This window comes from Puntigrus tetrazona, unplaced genomic scaffold (genome assembly GCF_018831695.1).
Source record: "Puntigrus tetrazona isolate hp1 unplaced genomic scaffold, ASM1883169v1 S000000270, whole genome shotgun sequence".
Taxonomy (NCBI): Eukaryota; Metazoa; Chordata; class Actinopteri; order Cypriniformes; family Cyprinidae; genus Puntigrus; species Puntigrus tetrazona.
This window is the reverse complement of record NW_025047932.1, coordinates 305,001-317,507: the sequence shown is the minus strand read 5'-3', so window position 1 is coordinate 317,507 and position 12,507 is coordinate 305,001. Positions and strand designations below refer to the sequence as shown.

Below are 12,507 nucleotides of genomic sequence, written 5' to 3'. Positions count from 1 at the left end.
TGTGTGTGTGTGTGTGTGTGTGTGTGTGTGTGTGTGTGTGTGTGTGTGTGAGTGTGTGTGTGTGTGTGTGTGTGTGTGTGTGTGTGTGTGTGTGTGTGTGTGTGTGTGTGTGTGTGTGTGTGTGTGTGTGTGTGTGTGTGTGTGTGTGTGTGTGTGTGTGTGTGTGTGTGTGTGTGTGTGTGTGTGTGTGTGTGTGTGTGTGTGTGTGTGTGTGTGTGTGTGTGTGTGTGTGTGTGTGTGTGTGTGTGTGTGTGTGTGTGTGTGTGTGTGTGAGTGTGTGTGTGTGTGAGAGTGTGTGTGTGTTTGTGTGTGTGTGAGTGTGTGTGTGAGAGTGTGTGTGTGTTTGTGTGTGTGTGAGTGTGTGTGTGTGAGTGTGTTTGTGTGTGTGTGTTTGTGTTTGTGTGTGTGTGTGAGTGTGTGTGTGTGAGAGTGTGTTTGTGTGTGTGTGTGTGTGAGAGTGTGTTTGTGTGTGTGTGTGTGAGAGTGTGTGTGTGTGTGTTACCCTGAGTCATGAGGAACTCCACCGTGTCCAGATGTCCTTCTGAGGCGGCCATCATCAGTGGAGTTCGTCCCTGTTTATCAGGCAGGTTCACGTCTGCTCCGTGTGACACCAACAGATCCACGATCTAGAAGAGAGCGCAGAGCTGAAGCGTGCAGAAGAAGACGAGGAGCCGGGGAGCAGGGGTCGAGGGTTACCTGCCAGTGTCCGTGTCTCACAGAGCTGAAGAGCGGCAGCACTCCTCTGCGGTTGGGCTGAGCTACAGAAGAGCCCTGCTCCAGCAGCATCTGACAGACGTCCAGCTTCCCTCGGCCAGCCGCGGCGGACAGCGCTGAGGACGCGAGCCGGACACACGTTAACAGAGAGCCACCATCCAAACATCTATAGTTCATCGACGTTAACTGCATCCAAAATAAACGCTTTTGTATGTGTGAGAGTATTTATCATGTACATGTATATATAAATACAAGCAAATGCATGTACATATTTAAGAAAAATCGTATGATAATATACGTTATATTAATATAAATATTTCGATATTTTGAAAATGTATACTGCATGTGTGCTTTTATATACACATAATAAATATACACAGTACACATAGTATTATGTAAACAAAGACTTTTATTTTGGTAATTCACAGAACTAATTTATTTGTTTGTTTAAATTGATTATTTCTCCAAACAGAACTAGGCAATTAGTCATATATGGTCTAAATTTGGTAAAAATAAAAGAGTGTTTATGTTGTTAATTAATGGTCTATGCTTTTGCTGAAGCCATAAATCAACCGTTTTTTGTGATTGTCTTATTCCCTGTTTTTTCCCACAGTTTTGTACCTTGATATTTTTAACTGTTTTTTAAATACTTGTTAACTTGTAATGTGTTTCAACTCGTATATATATATATATATATATATATATATATATATATATATATATATATATATATATATATCTCATTATGGGGAAAATAAACGGGAAAAACACTCCCAGAACAGTAGTAGTCAGCTGTCTATGTAGGAAGCGCACTAGATGGTAGAACACAGTGCTTCACCTGTTTCACCCCACAGAGTGTCGTAGCTGTTAATCTGAGCTCGCTGAACTTCCTCTTCATCTCCCTCGGGCAAGTCCAAGAGATACGACACAACCTTCAACACACACACACACACACACACACAGTTAGTAGCTATACATGACCCTGGAGCACAAAGCCAGTCATGAAAAGTCTGAAATCTTTACTGTCTTTTCTCCGTTCTCACGGATGAGCAACCTGTTGTTGGGGACTCCCAAAACCAAAAGATGAACCTTTCATAACCCATGATAGGGGCAGTTTAATGCCCAGTGGTTTTGGTCGTTACAGTAAAATGGGTCATTTTGACCAATACTGTGTATGTGTAAGTATTAGACAGGCCTGGAGAAAAGCATGGTAATGAATCCTGTTAACACACAGAGCGTACCTCAGCGTGACCCATGCTGGCGGCCGCTATGAAGGCCTGCTGCACCGCCACACTCTTGCTGAACGTGGCAGCTTTCGGAGTCGTCTGCTGCTGAGGCTGAGAGTCTGCTTGTGTCTGCTGCTTGGACTCCTCCTCCGGAGACTCCTCCTGCTCCTCCTCCTTCTGCGCCGACTCCTCCGGCTCCGCCTCCTGCTGCTCGGGGCTGGAGGGCTGCGACTCCTGGGGCGTGGCCTGCTGGGGGGAGGGCGTGGCCTGTGACTCTGTGGGGGAGGGGCTCTGCAGCTGCATCTGACCCCAGTCGCTCTGAATCAGGAACTTCATCACCTCCAGGTGTCCCCTGAGAGCCGCGTGCACCAGAGCGCACTGACCGTGCTTGTCCAGGTGATCGAGCTGCGGAGAGGACGCTCACATCAGGGTCGTTCCCAGCCTAAACCCAAGCTCTCTGACCGGCTTCATGCTAATCCTACGCTTCACCATGCAAGGATAGAAATGTCTGATTTCAAATCTACCTTCATTTAAAACTTTGTTTTGCAGTTTACAAATTATTTGTGTGATAGCGCTGGCTCGCCGTCATGTTTGTGATGAATAACCTCAGTCTGAAGGAAATATATATTGTGGTCTGTACAGTAGAGGACAGATCAAACTGATCACATGAAGAATATGACGCGGGAGAAGAAAGATCAACGCTATTCACAAATTAAACTAAACTCAAATCGTCGTTTTTGCTCATTAGTACGATTGAATTGGATCATCGAAGGTTGGCAGCAAAGATGTTAGTTGATAAAATGGGATTAAATACATACTTGACGTCTTTTTTAACATATTTCAATTATTGCATGTTTGCATAATATTCAGAGTTTGCATGTATCTGTTTTTATTGATTGCCAGTCGATACATGAGAAACGAAGAAAGTAATGCATTACTTTACTAGTTACTTAAAAAGCAATCAGTTTCTGTGTGCCTGAGCGCACCTGAGCTCTCCTCCTGCAGAGGGCAGTGACGATGGCCAGGTGTCCGGCGGCGGCGGCGTATCCCAGCGGAGTGAGACCGCTCTCGGACACCGAGTCCACGCTGGCTCCGTTCTCCAGCAGCAGGTGCACCATGTCGGAGTAGCCCATGTGAGCGTGAACACACAGCACCGGAGCGTTGCTCAGCACCTCCGTACGGTAGTTGACGTTAGCTCCGCCCAGAATCAGCAGACGAGACACCTGCAGAGAGAAGAAGACCGGCTCTCTGTGTGCTGCTCCACATCAAAACCCTCGAATATATGATACAGTTACTCCTATAGGATTATTGTTTGGCTTTTTGCTGACTTTATTTCAACTTTTATATATATATATATACACTGAAAGAAATGACCTCTTAAGAAAGTTATTGTTATTACATATCCTGTGTCAAGAATTACTTTGTTAGCAAAATAAGTCACTAAGCATTGAATGAACAAAGAAATCTATGTTGGGTGAACAAAGCATGTTGTTGTTCTGTTGTGGAGAGAACCGCTTGATTGTTTTCTGTGAGCGTGTAGAAGCACCTTTATGTTGGGTGTGTAGAGGTTTCTGAGCGAGGCCAGAGCTGTGGAGAGACTCTCAGTGCTGTAGGACACCCACAGTCCCTGCAGGATGGACGAAGAAACTCCAACCTTCTTACTGAGGCCCTACGGTTCAACAGCACAAAAACACTCACTGCATGAAGCTCTGTTATCAAAGCACGGTGGTCTGGGTGGGACGTACCTTGAATATATGTGCTTTCAGGATATGGTGACCCAGCTCAATCGTCTGCTGTCTGTTCAGTTTGTTTTCTTGTCTGGAGAACCAGAAAGCCAGAAGCGTATGGCCATTCCTTCAAAAAACAAAACCAACAGGAAATACTTCAAGCCGCAGTCTTCTGTGAATCCAGATGTTCATAAAAATGGCTTTTATTTCTCTATTTTCAGTTGCTTTAAACAAATGCATAAATAAAACACAATTCTTCTGTTTTTCTGTGTTTTTCTGTGTAATTTTCTGTGTAAATTTCTGTGTAATTTTTCTGTGATATACTGTTATATTTTTGAATTTTTGAATTATTAATATATTTTTCTGAATACATTTTAGCATTAGCAATATTTTCTGTTTTTACTTAATTTAGTAGGCCTTGTTTTTATGTATTTTTTGAACAAGTCTAAATAATTTATTATTAGAGTTATTGAGTTATTTTAGTACTTTAACTTACTCTAGATGAAAATGAGAACTGTTAATGACTAGCTGAAATAAAAAGCCTTTTTTTGTAAAATACATTATAAAGGGTTATTACAGGGTATAATACATTATATTAGTCATAATGTGCATTGTAATAATATGTACATGTAATACATTAAATTAGAACCAAATGCATATAGTGTTATTATGTATTAACTGGTTAAAACTGGTTAAAAAATGGTTCATTATTCATGAGGCTTTATGTAAAGAGTTAGCAAAATAGTTGTTTACTTCATTTTTTTCCTTCTATTTCTTTGCTTTTAATTTTTGTTAAAAATAGAATTCGTGACATTTATTGAGTCTCTAATTCTGACACATTTGAGCGCAGTATATTTTCACAGCACTTTATAATTGTACGTGCAAAATCCAATATAAATTATTATCAATTGAGATGTTAGCGCATAGACTAATTTTTATGCATGCACTTGTACATAGTAACATATTAAATTGTACATATTAATCATTTCGAGATTGTGCGGCTCATTCAATATTTACAATTCAGGTCTTAAATAAGACTCTGGAGAACAAAACCAGCTTTTACTAATTAAAGATTCATACAATAAATCATCTCTCCCCTGATGTCTGGTTTATGATCGGACGATATCTGTCTGAGATACAACTATTAAACAATCTGCAATCTGAGGGAGCAGAAAAACCATCTTTAAAGTTGTTCAAATGAAGTTCTTAGCAATGCATATCACTAATGATGATCTTTACTTAATACCCTAATGATGCTACAAATATAAAACGCTGCTTTTTAGATGGTTTAGTTGATCTACCGGACCACCAAACCGTTTCAGGCTGTTCAGTGAGTTTTGGCTGTGCTTCAGACCTGGGATCGCAGAGGAACTTGGTCTTCTCTCCTTCTTCTCTCCAGATCAGCCACTCTCTGAAGGACGGGTGCACGAACATGCGCGTGCCGTCCCGTCTCTTGACCAGGAACACCGACAGGTTGTCCATCCTCTGCTGGAAGTCGTCCCAGTCCAGCGTGCCCTGGACCGAGCCGCTGTTGATGGCCTGGTAGATCTGCTCGTCGCTCAGAGGATGCAGGGAGGCCAGGGCCACGTTCAGCAGCGGCAGGGCCCTGTCGAAGGACGACTGCGTGGGGAAGCGCATGTTACACTGCAGGAGGTAGACCTCGGCCAGGCTGACCGGAACCACCTTGTAGTTGGAGCTCTTGAGCACCAGGTATCCTCGCTCGATCAGGTCGAAGGTCAGCTTCAGGTAGAGCAGGGAGCCCTGGCTCAGGGCCTTCAGGTGCGAGCTGAGCTTGCCGAAGCTGGTGTTGTCCATCTTGCCGTTGAGGGAGATGTTGTTCTGGATCTCTCCGCTGCTGTGGATGCGGTGAAGGATGTAGCTCTGCAGGTCGTGGTCGATGGCGTCGTTCTCCTCCAGAGCGTCCAGAGAGATCACGTGGAAGGGCAGAGGCTTGGTGATGTCCTGCAGAGAACCAGAGCTCAGCGACTGACAAAAATCACGCTTGCTTTTGACGTGCTTAGAACAGAAAGAAAAGTGTCTTTTTCTTAATATTGCAAACTAGTTGTTGTTTAAGAAAAATGTCTTAAAACTATTTAAAGTTCATCCATTAATGTGGTAATTGAATATTATGTTCTGTATTCGGTGACTTTGGTTTTTAAGAAAAGAAATAATGCATTTTTTAATGTGATAAAAAATAATTTGTTTTAATGCTGAAGTCACATTATTTTAATACTGCAACCTAGTTATTTATAGAAAAATGTATTAAAAATATTTACAATCCATCCATTTATGTAGTAATTCATTATTATGTATTTGTGTTATTATTATTTATATTTAACAATTCCTGCAAAGAAGAAATGAGAGCTCTAGGATAAAAATCACATTATGAAAGAAACATGCAATAAAATAATGATTGTTTTTTTATGTTGAAGCCATTCTTTATTTTTTTGATCAAAAGTGACAGTAAAGACATTTATAATTTACAAAAGATTTTAGTTTAACGCATATTTTATACTGTAAAATATTTCACAATATTGATCACAAAAACACTCCAAACGTTTAAATGATAGTGTATTTTTTATGTATTATATGTGGTGTTATAATTATAATGTAAATTTATGTTCATGTCGTGTTTACCTGAAGAGAGGTTCTGACCGTCACCACCAGCTTCAACCAGGCCGGGAACTTGTGGATGGTTTTACAGAGGAAAGACACGATAGTGTCACCGTAGTCTGGTTTGTGGAACTCAGCCTCATTCAGACCATCGATGAGAATAATGAGGTCTTCATCTGGAGTGATCTTCCTCTCTGAAGACAAACAACAACAAACAGACTTTAACACATGCATTCAGTCTGTTATATCTATCTTACATCACAGGAACAATTCATCGCAAAATTAACATTATTGGTGAAAATAGGATGAGTTTGTTTTTTCATAAGATATAGAGAAACATGTCTTTGGATCAGTGTCTCAGCAATGGATGTGAATGGGTGCCGTCAGAATAAAAACATCACAATCCGCAGAACTCCAGTCCATCAGTAGAAGACAAAAGATATACTAATAGAACTAATAAAGCAGTAAGGTGTTTTAAACTAAAATATGAGTCCATAATCCATAATAACAGATTTCTCTCCTGATTCAGATCAGAACACTTTTTCACTCGAGAAAGTTATTATGGATTTTTGTTAAAATCTTTTGCCTTCTCCAGATGGTAACTGATAGTCTGGAGTGATGTGGATTATTGTGATGTTTTTATCAGCTGTTTGGACTCTCATTCTGACGGCACCCATTCACATCCATTGCTGAGACCCTGAATCAGAGACACATTTCACCAAATCTGATGAAGAAACTATCTCATCCTGAACTGAGAGTACACGTCCAACAAGTTTTATTTTTTTATTTATTCCTTCAAAGACACAAACACAACTCTTGTATGTTGATCTCTCGTGCCTTTATAAAGAGCATCCAGCGGTTCAAGCACTCCTCGTCTGAAGGCCGTGGGTGGATCTTGGACACAGGATCGCAGGCTGAGCATACTCTGAATGTGTGGCTCCTTCAGAAGAAGTTCTCTGTATGCGGCCAGCTGCGGAGAACGACACAGAAGTGCTGCGACGTTGTGCACAAACTCCGGCACCAGACAGGTGTATGCATTATCAGCCTGACAGTAGTGATACGCCACCACCTGCAGAGAGAGGAACAGTCAGAGAGGAACACAGTCAGAAAGAAACACTCAGAGAGAAGCACAGTCAGAGAAACACAGTCAAAGAGAACCAGAGTCAGAGAAACACAGTCAGAGAGAAACACAGTCAGAGAAACACAGTCAAAGAGAAACACAGTCAAAGGAACACAGTCAGAGAGAACCAGAGTCAAAGAAGCACAGTCAGAGAAACACAGTCAAAGAGAACCAGAGTCAGAGAAACACAGTCAGAGAGAAAAAGAGTCAAAGAAACACAGTCAAGGAGAAACACAGTCAGAGAGAACCAGAGTCAAAGAAGCACAGTCAAAAAGAACCAGAGTCAGAGAAACACAGTCAAAGAGAGCCACAGTCAAAGAGAACCAGAGTCAAAGAACCACAGTCAAAGAAACACAGTCAGAGAGAACCAAAGTCAGAGAAACACAGTCAGAGAGAACCAGAGTCAGAGAAACACAGTCAGAGAGAAACACAGTCAGAGAAACACAGTCAGAGAAACACAGTCCAAAAGGACCAGAGTTTGAGAAACACAGTCAGAGAGAACAAGAGTCAAAGAAACACAGTCAAAGAGAAACACAGTCAAAGAGAAACACAGTCAGAGAAACACAGTCAGAGAGAAACACAGTCAGAGAAACACAGTCAGAGAGAAACACAGTCAAAGAGAACCAGAGTCTGAGAAACACAGAGAGAAACAAAGTCAGCGAAACACAGTCAGAGAGAAACACAGTCAAAGGAACACAGTCAGAGAGAACCAGAGTCAAAGAAGCACAGTCAGAGAAACATAGTCCAAAAGGACCAGAGTTTGAGAAACACAGTCAGAGAGAACAAGAGTCAAAGAAACACAGTCAAGGAGAAACACAGTCAGAGAGAACCAGAGTCAAACAACCACAGTCAGAGAAACAGAGTCAGAGAACCAGAGTCTGAGAAACACAGTCAGAGAACCACAGTCAAAGAGAACCAGAGTCAAAGAAGCACAGTCAAAAAGAACCAGAGTCAAAGAAGCACAGTCAAAAAGAACCAGAGTCAGAGAAACACAGTCAAAGAGAGCCACAGTCAAAGAGAACCAGAGTCAAAGAACCACAGTCAAAGAAACACAGTCAGAGAGAAACACAGTCAGAGAAAAACAGTCAGAGAACGACAGTCAAAGAAGCACAGTCAAAAAGAACCAGAGTCAGACAAACACAGTCAAAGAGAAACACAGTCAAAGAGAACCAGAGTCAGAGAAACACAGTCAAGGATAAACACAGTCAGAGAGAACCACAGTCAAAGAAACACAGTCAGAGAACCAGAGTCTGAGAAACATAGTCAGAGAGAACCAGAGTCAGAGAAACACAGTCAAAAAGGACCAGAGTCTGAGAAACACAGTCAGAGAAACACAGTCAGAGAGAACCAGAGTCAAAGAAGCACAGTCAGAGAAACACAGTCAGAGAGAAACACAGTCAGAGAAACACAGTCAAAAAGGACCAGATTCAGAGTAACACAGTCAGAGAGAACCAGATTCAGAGAAACACAGTCAGAGAGAAACAGAGTCAGTGAAACACATTTATATTTACATTTAGTCATTTAGCAGACGCTTTTACCCAAAGCGACGTACAAATGAGGGAGGCAATAGAAGCAATTTATATCAACAAAAGGGCAGCAGTGCATAAGTGCTCTGAGTGAGGAAGAGAAACACAGTCAAAGAGAACCAGAGTCAGAGCAAAGCACAATTCATATTTCATGCTAAACTACTGGCAGTTTGCTGTTATTATAAAACGTTACTTTTTTAATCCCTAAATGAGGAGCGGGAAAACAATATGCTGTGTCTGTATCTTTATTTGTCCCCTGAGAGGTTTGAGTGGCACGGTGCTGAATCGCTAACTTTTCTCCCTTAATTTGGAATTTGGCAAGTCTTTTATCATAAGTTTCTGTGGGACGCCCATCTCTCAGACAAGTGCACATAATTGGTTCCATTAAAGCAGTAATTAGCTTAATTACCTGCTTTAATACTTGATTCATAGCACAAAAATCTTCTGAACTTATCTGTTATGAGGATTATGTAACAGATTCAGATTGTCTACTTAATATATATATATAGAAACAAATAATGAAAATAAATAATTAAGTACAAAAAAATGCATATTATATCAAACTATATTATTTTCTTGATTTGTTTGTTTGCAAAACCAGAGAATGCTTTGTGAAGTTTCTTGAAGGAGTGCAAAGCTTTGTTAGTGAATGGAACGTTTCACGATCAAATGTCGTTTCTCCACAGAACATAAAGTAAAAAGCTAACTTTCTGCATTTGCAAAGTTTCTTTGAGGAATGAAAATGTTTTGCAAGCCAAGTTTCTCAGGAGGCAAAAGATTTGTGAGTCAACATAAAGTTTCTCACAGGAACAAAAGGTTTGCGAGGGATCATGAGATAACAGATCATTTTATGCCTCCCTTCTCCTTTATTATTATAAATCATGCGTTTTGGGACAAATTTAGTCGTTTTTTTATCTAATAAACACTGATGTAATAATACACTGCATGCTAAAATAAATATTAATACTTTTATACTTTAGTACAGAACAGGAACTTATGAACTGACCTCAAAAATGTATTAACAATTAATTCTAATATAAATGAGATGTAAACAGGGTCTGTGACTGCTGACACCTGATTGACTGATAAATACAGGGGCCGGAGTCTTTGAAAGAGGGCGTGTCATTGAATTTAGTAAACAGTGGAGGTTCTCTTCTAGCACTTTAAAGCATCGCTGGACTCTAGTGTGTTTTTAGCACATATTTGCCAGATATAATTTTTGCTTCAAAAATGGGAACATGAGTGAGTTGTATTTCTTTCAACTGAGAATACAGCGTTCAAAGGAAATATGTAATGACACCTTCCCCGCTCCGATTTCACCTTCATTTGTCCTGGTCACCATTATTCAGTATTTCTGAAATAAGCGTGAAGCAGACGGAGCAGGGGCCCGGAGCCGCTGGTAATTCAGCAGAACGGAGGAGAGAGAGGCAGATAATTACTGTAATGTGCTACGACCAGACCGGACGCCTGTGGAGTTCTTTCTGCATTTCACTCACTATTAATATATACTGAGTTTAGTGAAGTGCTAAGTCTAAAAGCCACATACTGAGCTCTGCTCTAGGCTAAACTCACCTTCAGTTGATGTCACAGGCCAGTTTTTATTTTATTTATTTACCCATGTATGTATATGTATATATCACAATTCAAAGCATATTGCATAGCCTTCTGTTACAGCACCATGAACCTTTGTGAAGACGTTTGGCTAAAACAGACCTCCCAGTGCTTTTACTATGGTGTAAAATAACACGTCTCACTTATTCTCAGACTGATAATTCGGTCTGATGTGCACCGCTGTAGACTCCAGAGAAACAGCTTACAAAAGCAAGAACAACATCCCCTTGAGCTCCGCAAACTCCGAAAGCTCTGTTAATGAGGTGTGATGTTTTAACGGGAAGCTGTGGTCACCTGGGTCCAGTGTGAATGTGCAGAGAGCCACAGAGAGATCAGACGCCTGCATTAGAATACCGATTCACTCATACAAATGTTTTAAAAGGACTTTAAGCGTCCAGAAGGGCAGAAAGTGAGAGTTGATTATTAATGCATTGACTTAACTAGATCTAATAGCATGGCAAGGAAATTGCTTTCTGCCTGAATAAATATTTTATGAGGCTCACTGGCAAACTTACTTCTCTTTTTTAAACATATCTGCATAATGCAATAGCTGAGACCACGACTGCAAGCCTGTACAGGTTCAGACAGCCTTTTGTGTGAGCCGAAGCAATTCCACCGGTCCACAGCATCTTTTGTGAGAAGATTGATGTGGGAAACTGTGTGTGTGTGTGTGTGCGTGTGTGTGTGCGTGTGTGTGTTAAAGCTGGCTTGATACCAAATGTTCTGCTTCAGTGCAATACCAGCTCTGATTTCTAATAGCAAATCAATAAAGAAGGTTGCTGAATATACATAATACATTTACATATCACGTAACATGAAGAAACTGATCCGGTCCTTGAAATATATATATGATATCTGTCACATACAATCAGATAAGATCCTTTATTAAACCTAGCATGGTCACAGAAAAAGCTTACGAATAATTAATAATCACAGCACAACACAAAAAATATTATTAATATATTCCATAACATAAATGTCTGCAATTGATCCAACTGTGCACTTAATAATTAAAAGTACAATTTTCTACCATCATTTTTGGTGTTATAATTTTAAATGTAAAATGATTATATATTACAATTATAATTGCTCAGTATCTGTACCCTATAGAAGCTTGTTTCTGCCACGGTATAAAAACTATTAATGTGTGTGTGTGTGTGTGTGTGTGAGTGTGTGTGTGTGTGAGTGTGTGTGTGTGTGTGTGTGAGTGTGTGTGTGTGTGTGTGTGTGTGTGTGTGTGTGTGTGTGTGTGTGTGTGTGTGTGTGTGTGTGTGTGTGTGTGTGTGTGTGTGTGTGTGTGTGTGTGTGTGTGTGTGTGTGTGTGTGTGTGTGTGTGTGTGTGTGTGTGTGTGTGTGTGTGTGTGTGTGTGTGTGTGTGTGTGTGTGTGTGTGTGTGTGTGTGTGTGTGTGTGTGTGTGTGTGTGTGTGTGTGTGTGTGTGTGTGTGTGTGTGTGTGTGTGTGTGTGTGTGTGTGTGTGTGTGTGTGTGTGTGTGTGTGTGTGTGTGTGTGTGTGTGTGTGTGTGTGTGTGTGTGTGTGTGTGTGTGTGTGTGTGTGTGTGTGTGTGTGTGTGTGTGTGTGTGTGTGTGTGTGTGTGTGTGTGTGTGTGTGTGTGTGTGTGTGTGTGTGTGTGTGTGTGTGTGTGTGTGTGTGTGTGTGTGTGTGTGTGTGTGTGTGTGTGTGTGTGTGTGTGTGTGTGTGTGTGTGTGTGTGTGTGTGTGTGTGTGTGTGTGTGTGTGTGTGTGTGTGTGTGTGTGTGTGTGTGTGTGTGTGTGTGTGTGTGTGTGTGTGTGTGTGTGTGTGTGCGTGTGTGTGTGTGTGTGTGTGTGTGTGTGTGTGTGTGTGTGTGTGTGTGTGTGTGTGTGTGTGTGTGTGTGTGTGTGTGTGTGTGTGTGTGTGTGTGTGTGTGTGTGTGTGTGTGTGTGTGTGTGTGTGTGTGTGTGTGTGTGTGTGTGTGTGTGTGTGTGTGTG

General features: G+C 41.1%; 1 protein-coding gene across 3 annotated transcripts in view; it reads right to left on the bottom strand.

The window, feature by feature from the left end:
- tanc2b (tetratricopeptide repeat, ankyrin repeat and coiled-coil containing 2b) overlaps positions 1–12,507 on the bottom strand; it is a 34,408-nt gene that overhangs the window by 10,314 nt on the left and 11,587 nt on the right. For all 3 annotated transcript variants that reach the window (XM_043230971.1, XM_043230972.1, XM_043230973.1), the window contains 10 exons: positions 7,118–7,349; positions 6,305–6,474; positions 5,022–5,629; positions 3,686–3,794; positions 3,487–3,609; positions 2,927–3,163; positions 1,956–2,345; positions 1,553–1,646; positions 697–830; positions 503–626 (listed from right to left, as the gene is read on the bottom strand). In XM_043230971.1, coding sequence (XP_043086906.1) covers positions 503–626; positions 697–830; positions 1,553–1,646; positions 1,956–2,345; positions 2,927–3,163; positions 3,487–3,609; positions 3,686–3,794; positions 5,022–5,629; positions 6,305–6,474; positions 7,118–7,349 — 2,221 coding nt within the window. The remainder of the gene's footprint in view (positions 1–502; positions 627–696; positions 831–1,552; positions 1,647–1,955; positions 2,346–2,926; positions 3,164–3,486; positions 3,610–3,685; positions 3,795–5,021; positions 5,630–6,304; positions 6,475–7,117; positions 7,350–12,507) is intronic.